The sequence below is a fragment of the Saccoglossus kowalevskii genome, chromosome 17 (assembly GCF_978046115.1).
Source record: "Saccoglossus kowalevskii chromosome 17, keSacKowa6.1, whole genome shotgun sequence".
Classification (NCBI taxonomy): Eukaryota; Metazoa; Hemichordata; class Enteropneusta; family Harrimaniidae; genus Saccoglossus; species Saccoglossus kowalevskii.
The window spans coordinates 4324343-4342347 of NC_140657.1; the positions used below are offsets into that span (position 1 = coordinate 4324343).

The window sequence follows — 18005 nt, forward strand, 5'->3', positions numbered from 1 at the left end:
CTGAGCAGACCTTTGTGGTTGAAAGTAACATTAGTGAATCAGGTAAAATGTTCGCGAGTCTAGTATTGTTCTGTTTATGGGTTTCGACGTTGACTAGAATCCCGAAACTGAAGAGGTCGTTAACTACCATTAAGATCCGCGTAACAATACTTTAACGAAGGATTACTGCCAATTTGGTGATTTTTAGGTGTTTTTTGCAGCCCTATCTCTCATTTTGTGTCGTCGCACAATATACTGCAATGAAAACGCAATGTACAATATCTTGACATTTTAAATATTTCCTATTAGTACTTGTACCTGGTTTCCATACTGTGATCAGTTGATCATTTATCCATTATGAACAGTGCCTATAGTCGTGATCACGATTCAGTTAAATAGTTTAAGGTAGCTGTCTGTTGTTTCATTCACAACCGTAATTTAACGTTTCTCATTCAAAAGCATAAGTATAGAGGGACAATTTCGCGCAAACTAGACAGCCATTTTCTACATAAGTACAACGGTACAACAAAAATGGCGAACCTTGTAAAATCTACTAAACTTGCGATTGCGAAAGCAAAATGCGGAATTTCCGTAAGGAATTTACGTCAAGCAATGTCCGTAACTAAGTCCATCGAAATGTGTCCCGGTAATCAAAAGACCTATTTTTCCGAATTCTATGCAGGTTTGTTTTTGTGTCCGCTAATTAGTTCATACTTGGCACTTTTAACAGACTATTATTTGGTGACAAAGCATTTTCCATCAAAAAATATTTCGCATATTTTGCACCGTCATTATCTTTTGAACGATAAGTGCGAGTTTGAATGGCATAGCTCGAATGCACTTGATTTGACGGTGGTTCCAATGAGCCGTACTGAAAAATGCCAAAAAAAAAATAGTTGAGAATTTCAAACTCTGGCAGCGAAGAAAGAAAATGCAGCCCTGGCGTTTGAGGGCGCGAACGCATGCGCAGATTGACACAACTTGAAGGCTGGTATCACAGAGAATAGAAATTGTCAAATTTCGTCATAAATGCGTAAAATCTGGAAACATATATGATTTATATGTAATCTAACAACATTTTGCGATAGTTCAATGTCTTATAAGCACTCGTAACTCGTTTGGACAAGGTATTTTGTATTTTGAGGTATGATTTTCGGCAGCTTGAAAAATGTGTGCACATTTTGTTTCCTCCCTTGTCTTATATATAGTGCAAGCAGTTCGACCGAAAACAAGTATTAGTGGTTTTTGTGGTTTCGGGGCGTGATGATTAAATTTAATAACATATGTTTGCTTTACTTTACTAAACTCTTTTAATTCCATCATTTCTATTATTTTGAGCATGGGCAAGGTCCTGTACCGGGACATAGTCGCACTGCCCCATAGACGTCCACGCATTGAGACGAATAGATCGTCAAGCCCCTGTGCTCGGAACATAATACATACTACGCCACACTCATTGCACAGTTAGGAATAGCATGTAGCGAACGACGCTCACATCGCAAGTCGAATTTTGGACATCACATTGGCAAATGCTTACATTTTTTTGGGTTAATAATATAATGTCGTTGGATTGATTATTTTTTTTCATATCGACTGTCATTCGTTTATCTGCTTATTGGATAATTGTAATTTCAGCATAATTATGCTATAAAGCAATAATCTGACAGCACTGCATTGGGTATCAAAGAGGTCAACAAACCCCTATTAGTTTACGAATCTCATAAGAGCCTACACTGCTGTTATTGGAATATGTGTTATTGCTAAAGGTTGGTGCTTTTAACTCTCAGAATTGTTTGCATTGTGATTGTGTATTGATTAGTTTATATAGGACACGTGTACAAATCACATGTGATTTTAATCGAAGACAAGAGAAACCTTGTCTGTACTATAGTTATTGCATTGTAAAATTGGCATAATAATGCAGCCAAGACAATAAAATGGTTTTGTCTGATGTAATTTCACGATTGTGTGTGTGCGATTGCACGTGTGTTCAATTTGAAGTGGTATTATAATTGAAATAATGGACTCCACACAGCCCAATATTGGGTGATAAAAGGGCAAGGACGGGGAAGGGAATTTTAATTAGGAGTGCAGCGTCAGCTTGACAAGAAAAAAATATACAGTGTGGTTAGTGCGTCGTGAAAGCTTGCTTTTCGGTTAGGCGTACAAATGAACAAGCACAAACTTGTAAACAAACGCACATTGCTAGAATTCCAGATAAAAATTACTATAATTTGTATGTATGTATTTTTTTGAATGAATGAAAGTACATTGACGCATTTGTCTGGGGATGTTCGATGCATGCATTGCCTAAATATTGAGTACAACGGTTGCCATAGAGTTATTTGATATTTGACTTAACCACATTCAAACTGCTTGTGCGAGAAGAGACGTGTTGTCCAACGTTTCTGGCTCCCAAAACGTTGACTTCAGTGCCTCTTTTACGTGTTAATTATCTCACTATTTTTGTACCTTATGGTGTGTTTTAGCCTTCGCAGACGATTGGCTTTCGTTCGTTCGTTCGTGCGTGCGTTCGTCTGTCTTTTACCTCTCCTAACTTTGATATGCTCTGTCCATTTTTTTCAAAGTTGGTGCAAATGTAATTCTCAATTCCATACATATGCACGCCAAGTATTTTTTGATTCGCCAAAATTTCGCTGTGTGTTTTTGTGATTTGCAACATTTTACTAGTAAAAATGCCGAATTTTGCCGGAAAAATCCGAATTTTAACGACATCTCGCAAGAGAACTGGCATAACGTATTGCGCATGCGCCAGTCTAACCGTAATTTTTGTCTGTGGATATTGCATTCCGGGACTGTATCTTTCTTTGCACAAGTCTTATAAAGATTAAATTTTATCTCGTAAGTTTCAAAGGTAAAAAACTGTGCTTATGGTATTTATTATGAACTTTGATTTATCCTGACCTTGGTGAGAAACTAGCGATCGCACAGTGTCACGCTTTGCCTGAAAAAACAGTCCTGCTAGTATTGTAAGAACTGGTTATGAAACGTGTAAATCGAAAGTTTATTTCGTCATTTAGGAGGCTTGGGAATAACGTTTGGCATATAAAATACTGGAATAATAAAAACGTAAAAGTTTTGAACACGTTGATCGTGATTCTGCACAATTGCTATTTCCGGTATTCATTGGCACTTGCTAGCAGATTGAAAGAAAGTGTGAAACTTGGTTTCGTGACGAAAGCTATTTATTTCGGTACTGATTAATTCAGGGTGGCAATTCCAATGTTTAGCTACCATAATGTATCTCAATTATGAGCAGAAAAATAAATTACGGACGCCGATTGCGATAGATAGTTCTCAACGGCGGCCATGTTTTTATTTTTGTCAATGTGCAGTATGCAAATTACCAGCACGCGCGCGAAGCTATTAAGGGATCAAGATAAGAGAGTGGGTCAAATTCACGTAATCCTCAATTTTAATGATGTTGACTTAATAGTCATATTTTTTTTTTCAAAACTCCAGATATTATTTTATATAATTGTAAACAGTTAACAATATTAACTAATATATTTTTGACAATATATCTCATTTTAAGTATCTAAATTTGTTTCACCGTATACAGTAAATCTTGATTTAAAAAAATACAAAACTACAATATGTTAATTAGTATGCAAATTATTATGCTAATTAGCAGCCAAACTGAAACAATTTTCTGGAATGAACACTGCAATCCAGTTCAAAGGAAATTTGACATACACTTAGGCTACATGATTACTACCTCAGCTCAAGTGAAATCTTCAGATTTTAATGACATTGAAAAAACAAGTACTCTGGCTTTTTGCACATTCTTAATATTTTATTTTTCCCGTGAATATTAATTTGACAACTTTGTAGAGTGGAAACAGACTGGTGAATTAGTTCATCCTAGACTTTGGTAGAACATGTTTAAAATAGTACAGTGTGAACTGCAATTTCTTTCTGGTTGGTGCAAATATATAAGTAATATTTGTTCGTACTAAAAAAATCAAATATCATTTTTAAATTAAATTTAAAAGCCAATGGGAGCACATATGCTACAACCTCTGCTTACTTTGGACTAAATGTTTTTTTGTTTTGTTTTTGCAGGTGCAGAGCCAGAATGTTTTTTTTCAGAAAGCAAAGCCACTGGAACTGCATGTATTACAAAAACATACCGGTACTATTCGCTGCGTGTCTGAAAATTGTATAAAGTTTCGCAGGTCCTCTTTTTTTTACTTTGAGAAGTGCTGTCAACCAAAGCATAAATATGTGTTTTCTCTGTACATAAAATTTCACACGATTTGTTAATATTAATGTATGATAATAAAAACTTGATAATATTCTTCTGGATTTTTGCACTTTATTTGTATCATTGTCGTATGAGAAGTAATCTTGTCCTTATTAGAGATATTGAAACTAATCCAGGGCCACAAACTAGTTTATCCAAACAGACAAAAGACTGACTCTACATATTTGCAGATCTGATTTGTATACTTCCTTGTCATTTTACCTGTTGTACTGGTTTGTCGCTATCTGGTTTTCTTGCTGAGAATAATGCTGACCTGGATGGAGAGTGCTATAAATTTGAAAATGCCATAGAAATCACGCTTGCTAATTTGTGTCCATTCAACTTTGGAATGACAACTAGCGAAGGCTATGTCATTCATGACTTGTTGTTAATACTTTCTAATTATTGGATTATTTGTACAACGAACAACCATATTAATGCTGCATTGTAGAATATTGCCGCGTAATAACTTCCAATCACAATTTGACACTACGTGAACATTATTTGTTTGAATGGCCAACCTTTATTTATTGGACAAATATTAAAGTACTTTGAAATTGATAATGTTCAATATGATTATATTCTTCAAAATGCTATACTGATATCACCATCGTGGAAACGCCATCACACTGCAATAGAAACATGAAAAACATGAAAGATTACTAGACTTGAAACCGACATATCTACTTAAATCTATAGTAACAAGTAAATTCATTTCAACAAAAAGGTCTAAATAAATTTGTTTCATTTTGATGGTGGTGATTTGTAACAACAATGAGAAAGGTTGGAACCGGAGAAGGGACTGGGCGCGCTAATATGTTCGGATTCGCCTCACAATTTATTTGTTTAATTATTTTGCCTATCCATTTATTGCGTGATAAAAGGACAAGGACGCTTATGTTTATGTAAATATTGGGCTCGCACATGCCCTTACTATCACGCCATAATGGCTAGTGCGTCGTCGTATATTTCCTACATAATGGCTAGAGTGGAGTACATTATTTTAAGTGTAATGTCTAAAAATTTAACGTGCAGTGTGGTTAGCGCGCCGTGGACGCTCGCACTTCCGTTACGCTTAAAAAAATCGCGACTTAAAATACGATGCATCAACAGGTATTATAATGCATGATAACAGAGTCAGAACGGACAGGATTGCTTACATGTAAAGAATGAACTCGGATAAGTCTCGCCCCCAACTGCCCTGTTATCACGCAGTATTGGACTGTGTGAGATTGTTTATTCATGTTTTGTCAATTGTGTTGAATTGACAACATCGAAATTATAGAAACAGATTTGTAAACGCATTTTTCTGGAATATAATTGTTATTACCGAGTCAATTCTCATATTGCTTTTTATATAGCTATGTTTTCGAATTGATTTATACTTCTTACCCATGACGGCGTCTTCTGCAGTGAATTGATTACAATAGCTCTCTTCGCAGCAGAACACACACTTAGTGCTTACGTGAACCGGATCCTCGTAACATTCTGGTGGATTTTTGCTCTGACGGGCTAGACATAGCTGCAGGAAACATATTGATCATTATTACTACAAAATACCGATTTTCAGATACAGTAATTGTTTTTAGCCGTTTTAAGGTAGCAGCAAGGGGGACCTAATTAATTATAATCTACTATTCAGACACTCTGGAAACGTTAACAAACATGCTAAAATAACAACTTATACACCATCTGAAAGCGTTAATGTATGTGAATACATATGCAATGCCAATGTTTGTGTATAACATTATCTTAAATAATCGCAAAATTTGGTAAAATGAGATTGGAGACAAATATTGTATCATAACATTGAATGAGGCATAATTCAACTTACCTCTTTCGAAAAGCAGTCTCTAAAGAATTTAAGCTGTTGCTTGCTAGTCTTTTTTATTTTTGTAATGCATATTTCATCCTGTAAAACAGTAACAGACATTACAAATACGTGTAAGTTACACTAATTGTTTTAACACATCCTGAAAAAATCATCTGTGTTAAAGTAAATTACATTTACAATGACAGGAAAACACATACAAATCAAGGTGTTATGAGAACACTACACCTGCTCTCAATAATCAACATGATCTACCAGAATCAGTTAGGGTGTCAATATCAATAATTTGCTATGTTAAATAGGTTTAAACATGTTTGACCAGTTTTCTAGAAATGAATTATAGAATGAATTTACATTAGTCAACAACACAATTTGAGATTTTAACAAGAATTAAACACTGCTTACCTCGGCACATAGTGGAGCCCCGAATTTACTACCAGACCACGTTTCGCGACAGCCACGTCGAGCAGTATGCCATTCATTATCGCACTGAAAACACTGTAATCCTTAAAAATGCACATGCATTGAAAGACAATTTGAACATATAAACTGTATGAACTCGGGTAATTTTTCAGAACATTGTTTACAAGTAGGAAAATACATAGTCGAAAAAGTGATATAGGAACTAAATAGTCTTTTTTCGATATAAAAGTGTTATCTAGACAAACGAAATAAAATTATTGTACACTAGAAAAAATAACACAGGGGACACGACGCGCTTGACAAAGTTTGTAACACATTAATTGTCTGAGAACTTGACGTCCAAATAAATTATCCTAAGTATTAATGTGGATATTGGAATTATTTTTGTCTGCACGCAATATAGTAATTATTGTATTGTCTTTTTACTGCGTAAAGTTATAGCTTTCTCAATGTCATATAGATATATGAATATAAGTTTTACCACAACTGTCTTCGTCCTCTCCATTGGGGCATGTTGGGTACCCATCACACTTCACATAGGCAGGAAAACACTCGCCGGTGTTGCATTTAAACTCAAATTCACTATCGCATAAATCTGAAAAAAAGTTAATTTAAATGATGAATGAAAAGGAATCTGAAAACATTACGAGTATTTCTCGCTTGAGTCTACAACAAGTTCAGATCAAACACAGTTAAACTACCAGTACAATTCAAAACAAAATCGTTGTTGTGTGTGACGAAATCTATACTGTCGCTCGTTGAACAGTCGTAGAGCTGGTGGCAGTGGTGCAAAATGCCATGGTTATACCCCACGAGTGACTATGACAACACGTGCTTGCATTGCCAATATTATCACGAAGACAGACACAATGGTGAGTCTGTATCAAAGTTTATCACTTTCTGTCACCCTTGTTTATTCGAAAGTCAGGGTGTTTTTAACAGTTCGTTGAACATTCGGTAAAACTTATGTGTATCACGCTGGTCACACTAAGTTATATAAATAGCGTTTCCAGATTCCAGTATGGACAACATTTCAAAATTGCAGTATGGACAAAACCACGGAATAACAAACTCAAACTCAAATACACCTAAACTACAGTCAATACACCTAAAATAAAATGTGAATGAAATACACTGTCATATAATTGCCAAACAAATTTGAGCATAGCAAAATAATGTTCAATGCACGCTTTACTCTCGTCTAATATACGTACCCTGTGCAGATACACAGACTATTAAAACCAGCATCCATGTTATTCGGTAGTTCAGCATAGCGGAATTGCGGTAACCTTCAAAATGAATTACGTAATATGTAATTATTGTTTTGTAAAATTACGATGTGTGACTTGTGACAGCAGTATTACGCAAACACGAATGTCAATGTTTATATGGGTAGATATAAACGTTCGTCAATCAATACTCAAACTTCAATTAGTCAGGGCAAGAAAAAAATTTAAGGACACATAAAAAACGATGCATTTGTTGATCTTTTAAAAATATATACGAACCTGTTTTACGTATGTAGAATTTGGTAGTTCCCTTCCAATGATCTAGTTGGGTGCAATGTGGTCGAAATGACTACCTTCGTTATAATGATTTTAGAATGAGAAAGGTAATTTTAAATATATTGCTGGACAATATGGTGCTCAGATTGGTTTAGCAATATTAGAAGACGTGCTTGCAATATAAATGAATGCCGTCCCTTTGCAATGGTATAGACCGGGCAGAAAATACTTCCGGCTAACGTTGTTTAGACGTGCTAATTATTAGAAATTCTAGCAGATGGGCGTTAAGCCAGACATGCAAAATACAATCATCTAGTCACTATTATTATTAATTAAATGTGTATTTCATGTATATAATCACTTTAATTGCCTGAAGTGTATAACAATACCTGCGGACAGCTTATAATATATTTTGGCGACAGTTTTGTTATTGGTTACACTGTGAATGTTATTTTACTGATATTACTATATCGCGTGTGGTTACATTCACCATACGGATTGTTACCAGAATATAACATCACACATAATAGTAACTAATTAACAAAACAGTATGGTTTATTGGAGCGTATTGTCAGCACTTCCTCTTGTAATTGACGAACAATCAATCAATCAATGTAACCTTTTCGTTCATCTTCTCCCACCGTAAACAAAATTATGTAAGAGTGTAATAAACTATTTTCACGTACATTAATTGAAATCACCACCGACTACCGGCACCCCACGTAAACAAAGAGAATACCTTCGATGTGCAGATATTTTAAATATCCATTGCCCTTGTGTTAGTTTAATTTAAATAGATGTGAACGAGGTGTAACGTATTCCTTAGAGTATACATGGGTTTTACAAAATTTGTAACACCGATTTTCATGGTTTAGATTGCATGCAACTTCAAGAAACGTAGTGTATTTTACTCCAGTGTTAGCCCCAACGGTGTATATTTTGATTTCAAGTACTTAGAATTAGAACTCTCTTTTTTTTCTTTGGTTGATTTTGTGTTACACCAGTGCCGTCTGACTAATGTGGATTTCGTTGTTTATGTGTTACTCGAATCGACAAGAAAATAGCCCAATTACAAATCTGGATGTTCGATTTTCTGCTAACCGTATTATTCGCTAACAGCTGAGACAGGAGGTGATATAAGTATGAACGGCCGATATTCATTACAAATATTTATGTACAGGAATTTATATTAATATTTATAAATGACTTTTCTATATTGGTAAACCTCCATTTGCTATTAAATGACATTCACAAATCCTCTATTTGTATGCGTAGAAGTTCCATTTATATTGAATTTCGTAGAATCTTTTGCATACCATATTAAAGTCAGTTTAATGAAATACGTGTCTTAGTTTAAGGGTTAGGATAGATATTCTGTCAATATCTACCTGTTTATATAACTATACTTCAATTGAATTCAACTTGAACTTTATTTATAATACAATCCTACAGTATGTAAGAGATAATGGGGTTAACATTAAGCATACTTAATTCATTTTCATATTGAAAACAATGAAGATTTATCGTTGAAAATATTTGACAGCACATTATTTCGAAGAAACAGAGTAAGAAGCAATGCCTAAGCGCTCGTGTTCAGTTACACGTACAAGATATTCAACACGCATGCCTACTAGTTTGTTTGTATCGAGAGAATACTCGCCACCTTTGCTGCCGAATCATTTGTTTGTTATCCCATGGCAGTTCAGTTTAATAGTTTTCTTTGTATCCATACTTAAACAATAATGTACGACCCGCCAACCCGTGATGGGCGAAAGCTCACTTTGTGCGAGATATATGTACGAGGCGTGAGCCGAGTAGATATAAGAAGCATAAAGTGTGCTTGATTCAATATCAGTGGATTTGCTGACTCTGAAAAGCGGAACATTTTGAGAAAAATCCACAGTGAACGAAATAATTTCACAGTCACTGCCCGTGAATTTGAATAGTTTCAAATGTCTTTCTGGTAATTGTTTCTACAATCTCATATGGCAAACTAAGAAAGAAACTAGTTTTAATCCACCTATATTGTATTTAATTAATTTGCATCGCGAGTGAATGAGTGACTGATGTGTGGTGTAGAGTAGCATTGCAGTGATCGCCCGGGCGAACGGTACACCGTGACTGATGTCCGCCGCGACCTTGCTCTATGCTATGCTAGATCGCCGCCGTGGTCCAGCTGAATTGACTATGCGTAGGGGTGCGTACCCGGGGTACATGTACGTAGTTGCATCGTTACCCCATCCAACTAGAGTTTCCAAACCATCAAGGTAGATGTTACTGTTTTTCGCAAATAATCTGCTGCAATGACATCATAAAATCCACCGGTATTGATAATGCTATAATATGTAATAACTATTCCGGCAAAAAATCAGTCGACTAAACCGCACATAAATTACTGATATTAATCAGTTTTCATGGACGGCGATCGGTTATGCAAATGAACCTGAACGCTCTACAATGTATTGAATACGCGTTTTCAAACTACGGTCCGTGAATTACCTTTTAGAAGCTGACAGATGGGATATGGGATAAAGACGACATCAAATTCGTGACCCTAAATATCCGATTTATTAAACTCGTGTAACTATATATATTTGTTCATTTAATACTCGGAACAAATAAAAAAAATGCTTATATCTCATTGATAAATCATATTAAACAAATCTATAAAAATATTACAACATTATTTCTTCATTGTAAAATGTCAGTCTATTAGATATGGACGGTGGTTTGAATCCCTGTAGCAATAGTAATTAATATTCTGAAGACAAAATTATCTATGCATTATTTTTAACAGTAAATAACTGTTTGGGTGTATGATCCGTGATACATCTTGATGATTGTGGTAATAAAAACGTGATTTTGCTTACAGGAACAAGACGAATGGTAATAACGAAATGATATTTGTAAGATGTGTCGACAGGACATATTTTTTTTTCAAATCAATCAACATAACCGTAAAGCTTATATTGTATAGAACCATATATCTGATCCGCTGATCTAGTATTACAATGTAAATACCGGGTCCACAATGCGGCACACACACACAATAAAACGCGCGTCATCAACGCACAAATATCGGACACACATACAACAGTATGATTTCGGTAACTTCTGTCGCCATATGGATGTTTCTTGTTGTCCGACAAGTGAATCTAAGTAGCTTAACATATTCACTTGCGGCCGTAAGGTTTCAGTGCGGGTTTCTTTTTCATACAAAGTTAACTTGCCGACATATTTGTTTTGTTCCTACGATGGCGTTATATGCGCATGAAATATCACACGGCATCGATATTGGGTTATCGAGAATCCCTGCCAACTGTGTTTGAAATTATTACCATGTTTCCTATGAATATAGAAAATTATTTAGTATACATCTATTTCTACAGATTAAAACTATGTTTCCAGTCATATATTTGTAATTACTCACAGGATCTGAGCAGATCGGTTTTCTCGAATAAGTTGGATACGACCCTGTCTTACTTATATGCTTGGTATAAAACGTATATCACTCTTGTAATTAAACCAAACTTAATTACCTATTCTGCCTGCGTCATTGTTGTTGTTAATATGAACGCCTACGTGCTCATTTACAAGGTCGCCATATGTACACATTCGTAGCTGTAAACACGTTCTAACTGGTATCATTCCCTAATATTACCATCCGATGTCGAGAGTTATGAATAACGCCCGATAGCACGTAGCTAAGCAAAGTACACACGGTTCGACCAAGACAAATAATGTGAATATTGGCACGTGATTATTTTCACACAGATATCATAACTGTGTCCAAATAACAATGAATCGCGTTTATATGATATGATAGGCATAGAAGCCCCCATATTTAATACGTAGCAAAAAAACATTAAATCAATGAAACGTTTAAGCCAATAATATATTGCGATGTTTTAATTAAAAGAAATAAAGTTAACGCAAAATGAGGTCATTAATACGATTTAAGATCAATTCCTCATTTGGTAATGTCATCAGTCTGTCTTTTAAGCTGAGGAATAGATTTCAACGACCAATATTTGCAGTTATTAGTTATGTCCCGATATGTATACAATTATAACTGTTCGAGAGCGCTTCCTTGTTAACCTATGACAGCGTCCTCAGCGTCGTGATCGTTACAGTAGTCTCCTTCACAGCAGAACACACAGTGACTGCCAACAGTAATCGGGTCTGCATAGCACTCAGGTGGATTCTCGCTTTCAAGTACTGCGCATCGCTGAGAAGGAAATGACACAATCGTTTTATTTTCTGTCAAAAGATATCATGCATGTGGATGTACATTCACAGCATAGCTGGGGCTGTCTCCCTCTGTAGGCGCTAAATTTTGGTTTTCTTTGTTACATTGTCTGCATTCGATAACAAGCTGGTGAAATTAAAACTACATCAAGTTGTTCAAGCCCATATGTATTTACGCTGTGGTATTATATATATAAATTTATCCATATATCTAGCAACGTGAAAGCTATCTCCCCCTTGAGTCGTGTAAAAAGACGTACGTCATAAAACTAAAACCTACCTTTGCAGAAAAGCATCCTCTCCAGTACCTCAGTTTCTTACTGACTTTTTTCACTCGTGTGATACACACATTAGACTAGGATTTAATGAGATATAGAGCATTTATTTAGGTAATGTGCGAATGCACACAACATATATACTCAGTATGACAGTTTTTTGCAAATAATTCGAAACTTATATTTTATTAATTACATTTAGCCGGAAACGTAATTTACCCTTTGGAACATTTGAATGCTTAGTTCGCGGATAAAATAGTCAATTTCCAAACGGTGAAAAAGTTTAGCACGAGTCTTAGTAGTTTTATTAACCCAATGAGTAATTCGAGATGAAAAAAACAAAGAACATTTATGTATTTAAAGTTGTGGAATAATGAATTTGGTTCCAGGGCAGTATACCATATTACGGTGCAAGTTTATCTGGCGTGCAGACGATGCGATCTAATAGGGTCTTTTTAAACACCGATCACCATGAATTTACATTCACTAAAATAAAATGCAACAGTCGGTCCCTTATATTAAACAAGTAAAAACAAGCGGACACATATTCAAAATATGCAAAATACAACTTCAATTTCTGTAAACAGCAAAAAGGCCATCCTCTCTAAACTGAGTAGTGCTGCCGCCAATGAAATTAACGCATTTAATTGATTGTATTTTTACCTCTTCTGCACACGGCAATTTGTATTTGCTTGGTATCACAGTACAACCGTCTTCAATGTTATACCATTCTGAGCACTCTCTGCAATGGAGACCTGTATCGATAAATGTATCTATATGTCAGTACAATGTACAGAGGTGACGTCATCATGGTTAAACCAGGATGCCTCTTGACGCCCTCAAGTGATCACGGCTAATATTGACAATTGTTTGTGCCATAAGGCAAAGTATACGGACGTCGTAATGTCAATATTACTTTTGCTGGTATGCATATAGAGAATTTATAAATTAAATAGCACCAACAAATATTCAAGCCAACTCCAAGGTTTCGATGATATTACATTATGAAGGAGGTTATTTAGAATGTATGTCTCTTTTTTGGAGGGGAGGGGGGGCTAAATAGTGAAATAAAAATCACATGTATGTCACATTTTACCAGTAACAAATGTGAAAATTGCTTTGCAAACATGTAGCATTATTTAATACTGTGTGTGGAAGTAACAAAATGTACATAGTCGTTTACCATTTACATAGCCCACAGCTTTATCAACATGACAAATATAGAAGAAATATTTCGTCATCCGCTGATATACATACACCTGTACATCTTATAACTAGGCGACCTAACAGTCAAAATAGTGTTCGAGTCACAAAACTAGAAAATTTAAACTAGAGAATCTTCACGAAATGAACAAATCTGACAGACATGTATCAAGATGTATCAAAGTTATTGTGGTGGTAGTTTAAAAAAAAGTTGACAAATACATTTTTACCAAAAATGACAAAAAATATTCGCTAGGAATAGAGATATTATAATATTGTTATGAAATAAACAATTATTTTAGGGGTACCCAAGGTACCTACAGAGCTAGTATCAAAGTAATTGAGCTGGAAGTTTTCAAGAAGAAGTCATAAAATGTAATTGCTTGCGGACGACGGGCAAAGACAAATATATATGAACAGCCCCACACAGACATCAACAATGACAGCAGAGCTAAATTACGTGCACCCCAACACAGCGAATGTATAAAGAGCTAAAGAACGCGCTCAGTCGTGTTTGATATAAACGCGAGTAGTAATCGTTGTTTATTTATGCACAATTTGAAAACGCGATGCCTTAAACACATATTCCCCGTATTTGAATTTACCAAACTATTTTATTAACGTCACAACAACAAGAAAATGTTAATTGGACACATCAATCCGATTGAATGGTGTGAGCCAACCTAGATCATATGCAAAAAGATGTAATGTGTACGACTTACCGCAGTTTTTTTCGTCCTCTCCTCCGGGGCATGATCTGTGACCGTCACATTTCAAATAAGTTGGGAAGCATTCACCAGTGTTACATTGGAAAACATAACGTCCTTCGCACGGAGTCTCGTCTGAAATACAGTGACATTCAAAGATGTGGGACAACAAGTATCATAGTTTTCACTTTAGCAGAACCGTGGTTTTACTGGGTTACATGACAGTTTGTTTTTTCATTTAGGTGTACTATTATTTACAGAGAAGAAGCAATTCTTGTTATACTCTTTTCGAGCAAGTCAAACTGTAAATATAAAACATTATTATACATCTGTCACCATAACGCCATAAGTTAAAGTGTGCCGTATAGTTGTACTGGGTATTTTCATTCTACCATATAAGGAAATGCGAATTCCAATTATGTAATGATTAGCGTCCTGTAATAATAAAAACAAACATCGCTGCCACTAGGGTTTGACCGGACTCCACACAAAAAAGTTCGCTGATTCTGTTTTAAACTTTTTTGATTTCGGCATTTCCATGATGTATCCTTGGAAGGAAAAGATGTATAATAATAAGGTTATCACGAGGTTACCTCAAAGTATGCACTCAGACAATACGCATCGCATCGACCTCCGATGCTTCACTAGAAGCATTTAAAACTGTTATATTTAACACAATAAAACTACTGCTATTTTTCCATAAGCTTTATGTTGTTATCAAACTTCTTAGAATCTACCCAATACAATTTGTAATTGTCGACACTGAAATTATATGCTTAAAATATATTAATATATATATATTGCCTAAATTATTAAAATCGACTTTTATATTAACAGATATTCCATGACAAGACGAGATTATACGTCATTATTGCCATATGCTACATTGCTATCACCTGTCTATCTGATATACATACCTTGTGCGAATACATACACACTTGCTACCAGCGTCAACGTCCCATATAGTATCCCGTACATTGTAATCTGCAGCAAAGTTGGACATATCATTAGATAACGACGTGGTGTATTGATACATATTTCAGGTAACTTTGATAAAGCTACTATCAAAACGTCAATAACACAGTGTGAATTATAATTATGAATTTCATTATTACCTATCTCTGTATCAGGAACAATTAACAATTATCACTAGATGCTCTTTGTCGCGTCTGTAAAGTACATGTGAAGATAAACACCTGTTTTTTTTTGTTTTTTTCAGCGGGTATTGACTCACATATCATGTGACCTTCACAACAACAATTTTATTATCCAAATACACGCTACCGATTGTTGAGGGCACCGCCAACAAAAAAATTGTTAAAAGTTAGACGATTATTTTTTGAAAATAGCAGGTTTAAAATTGCAGTGTACCCACTGATACTAATCGGACATGAATAGGTTTTATTTATGTGATAAGTATACAGAATATCACACATAATATCCTAGTACACACAGTACACGCAATTACATACTTTGCTCGTGATATATTTCACAACTTGTGTTGGATTCAATTCATCCTTTCGTTCTTGATATAATTTTATAGTGTGTGATATACAAGTTTCATTTCAGAAATTAAAATCCGGTGCAATAAATTGTATTAATCATTTGGTACTACTCAGAAGAACATGTATGTTCTAATATGTGCTGTAGTTATAGTAACGCGTTTTTGAAAATAAGGGTTCTCTAGAAATTCTGTGACAACAATCAAACTACATTAAAAAGCATCAATTCATTATAAACTGTACTGTAACACACAATCAAATTTATGTTAAAATTGCTACTTGGTATCCAGGGTTATTGGAATCAGAAAATGAAATTGGTGAAGTTCACAATTAGACATAGATTATTTATTTGTTTTTAAGGGGAGGAAAGATTGTTTCTTGGTGTTGAGGAAAAAGACATGTGTAGAAGGTTGGGAACTGGGAAGGTGGCCCACAATTTAGAGCGGGTATGTGGCATTGCCCTTCACAGATCGACGAACATTTGATACCAACTTTACGACGGCACTGTCACGCATGCGTTGTGGAATACATAAGAACGACCTGAAGCATGCGCACTGCTAGCACAATATACTAATAACCTTAACGAGGTTATGACGTAAACATATCTCGTGAATATAATTTCAGGATGCAACTATTAAAAAGAAACATTTATTTCAAAACGCCGCAAGCACATATTTTCGGCCTTGACCTCTACTTTGTTTAAAAGACTGTTTATGCTTTCTATCACACTAAACCTGTCACCACAGCGCCACCAGTGGCTTTGTCGTCAAGAGAGATTTGGGGGAATGAGAGCGCTGTTGAATGGTTTAGGCAAACACTATTCTGTGTGTGATGCAACTACACTGTTGTCGTTTGTGGTGACATAATCACATTAACTTCAGTCGAACATGTGTACTATAAAATGTAGAATGTCTTTTTGTTACAATGTGAAATTTATGAGCCTAATAAATACATTTGAATATATAATTTTTTATATTATCAGCTTATGTCTGCAATCTTTTTGTCCCATTTTATAAAATACATAAAATCCCCAACAAGTACATCCAAGCAAGCATGGTTTGCAGTTTTAATTCACCCTAAATGTATAAATATTCTCTCACCGCATCCGCCGAGGATAGTAGGATTACGTTAGGGTATTTCCGGAAGTGCGTTAATCCTGGTTGGAAATCGATGATTGTCACGCGAAGGCACCATCATACGCCAGTTAAGAAATATTAAATATGTTCACTGTGATAACAATAACACCGACAATTAATATTGCGACAATTCGCAAGACCACTACTATTTATTTTTTGTGCCACATATTAACCTGGTCGCAGCGCCGCGCATGTGCGACATTTGTGTTGACAAACATTAATTTTCCCACAATCCAATGCGCCCTTTCAATGAAAGTGAGTTTTGACTTGGTGCGAGGTGCACTAATCACCGCCGGTGACTCTTTTGATACCTTCCAATCACCAGAGAAATTACCAAGTTAAAGCTTGGTAACGTCTCGGTTTGTACTCATTGGTCTGCTCAACATTCAAAGTCGCCATCTTTGTTCATCAAAGTCCGCGCATGCGTGGCGTGGCGCGACGACCACCACTCTTTAAATATAATTCCTGACTTTCGAGTTGCTAATGGCTGCTCATTTGTATAACCATTACAATGTTTAAACGCGTGCGGGCGCGCTGCGAGTGGGTTTGTTTTCGAATGGCCGAGACGTAACATGTTGAATAATCTTAATTCGAAGGAAAGTTCCAGAACTTTTAAAATTCCCTCAGGAACGTGCAATAACATTCAGTAATACAAGAAAAGCAAAGCTTATTGAACATGTAGAACATGCTGGTAAACTATATGTTCGTCCCATTGTAACCTTGTGATCGTGGAATATCGAGTAAGTCCCGTCGTACTTTGCAAAACCGTCATACGGACATTGTAATTTACTTTTGCATTTTTTACCAGGAATAGCAACATAAAAACACCACCAATAATAATAATAATAATAATATAATTATGTGTATTTCATATTTATTTCCTACCAAAACTATAAGTACAGATTGTTCTTCGTAAATTTTCTACTGTA

At 35.4% G+C, this 18005-nt stretch overlaps 2 protein-coding genes across 2 annotated transcripts; both read right to left on the bottom strand.

Moving 5' to 3' along the window:
- Positions 1 to 4746: 4746 nt before the first annotated feature.
- Positions 4747 to 8161, bottom strand: LOC100372854 (uncharacterized). Its single transcript, XM_006825309.3, has 7 exons — positions 8009 to 8161; positions 7715 to 7789; positions 6982 to 7095; positions 6483 to 6583; positions 6081 to 6158; positions 5639 to 5768; positions 4747 to 4875 (listed from the first exon to the last, which is right to left on the bottom strand). The coding sequence occupies exons 2-7, from the start codon at positions 7770 to 7772 to the stop codon at positions 4871 to 4873; spliced, it is 486 nt and encodes a 161-aa protein (XP_006825372.1). The 5' UTR covers positions 7773 to 7789; positions 8009 to 8161; the 3' UTR covers positions 4747 to 4870.
- A 3725-nt stretch (positions 8162 to 11886) lies between these two features.
- Positions 11887 to 15636, bottom strand: LOC144343495 (uncharacterized). The gene is made up of 6 exons (XM_078006018.1): positions 15554 to 15636; positions 15356 to 15422; positions 14454 to 14573; positions 13192 to 13283; positions 12534 to 12608; positions 11887 to 12233 (listed from the first exon to the last, which is right to left on the bottom strand). Exons 2-6 carry the CDS (start codon positions 15414 to 15416, stop codon positions 12099 to 12101), a joined length of 483 nt encoding a protein of 160 aa, XP_077862144.1. The 5' UTR covers positions 15417 to 15422; positions 15554 to 15636; the 3' UTR covers positions 11887 to 12098.
- Between the last annotated feature and the right edge of the window lie 2369 nt (positions 15637 to 18005).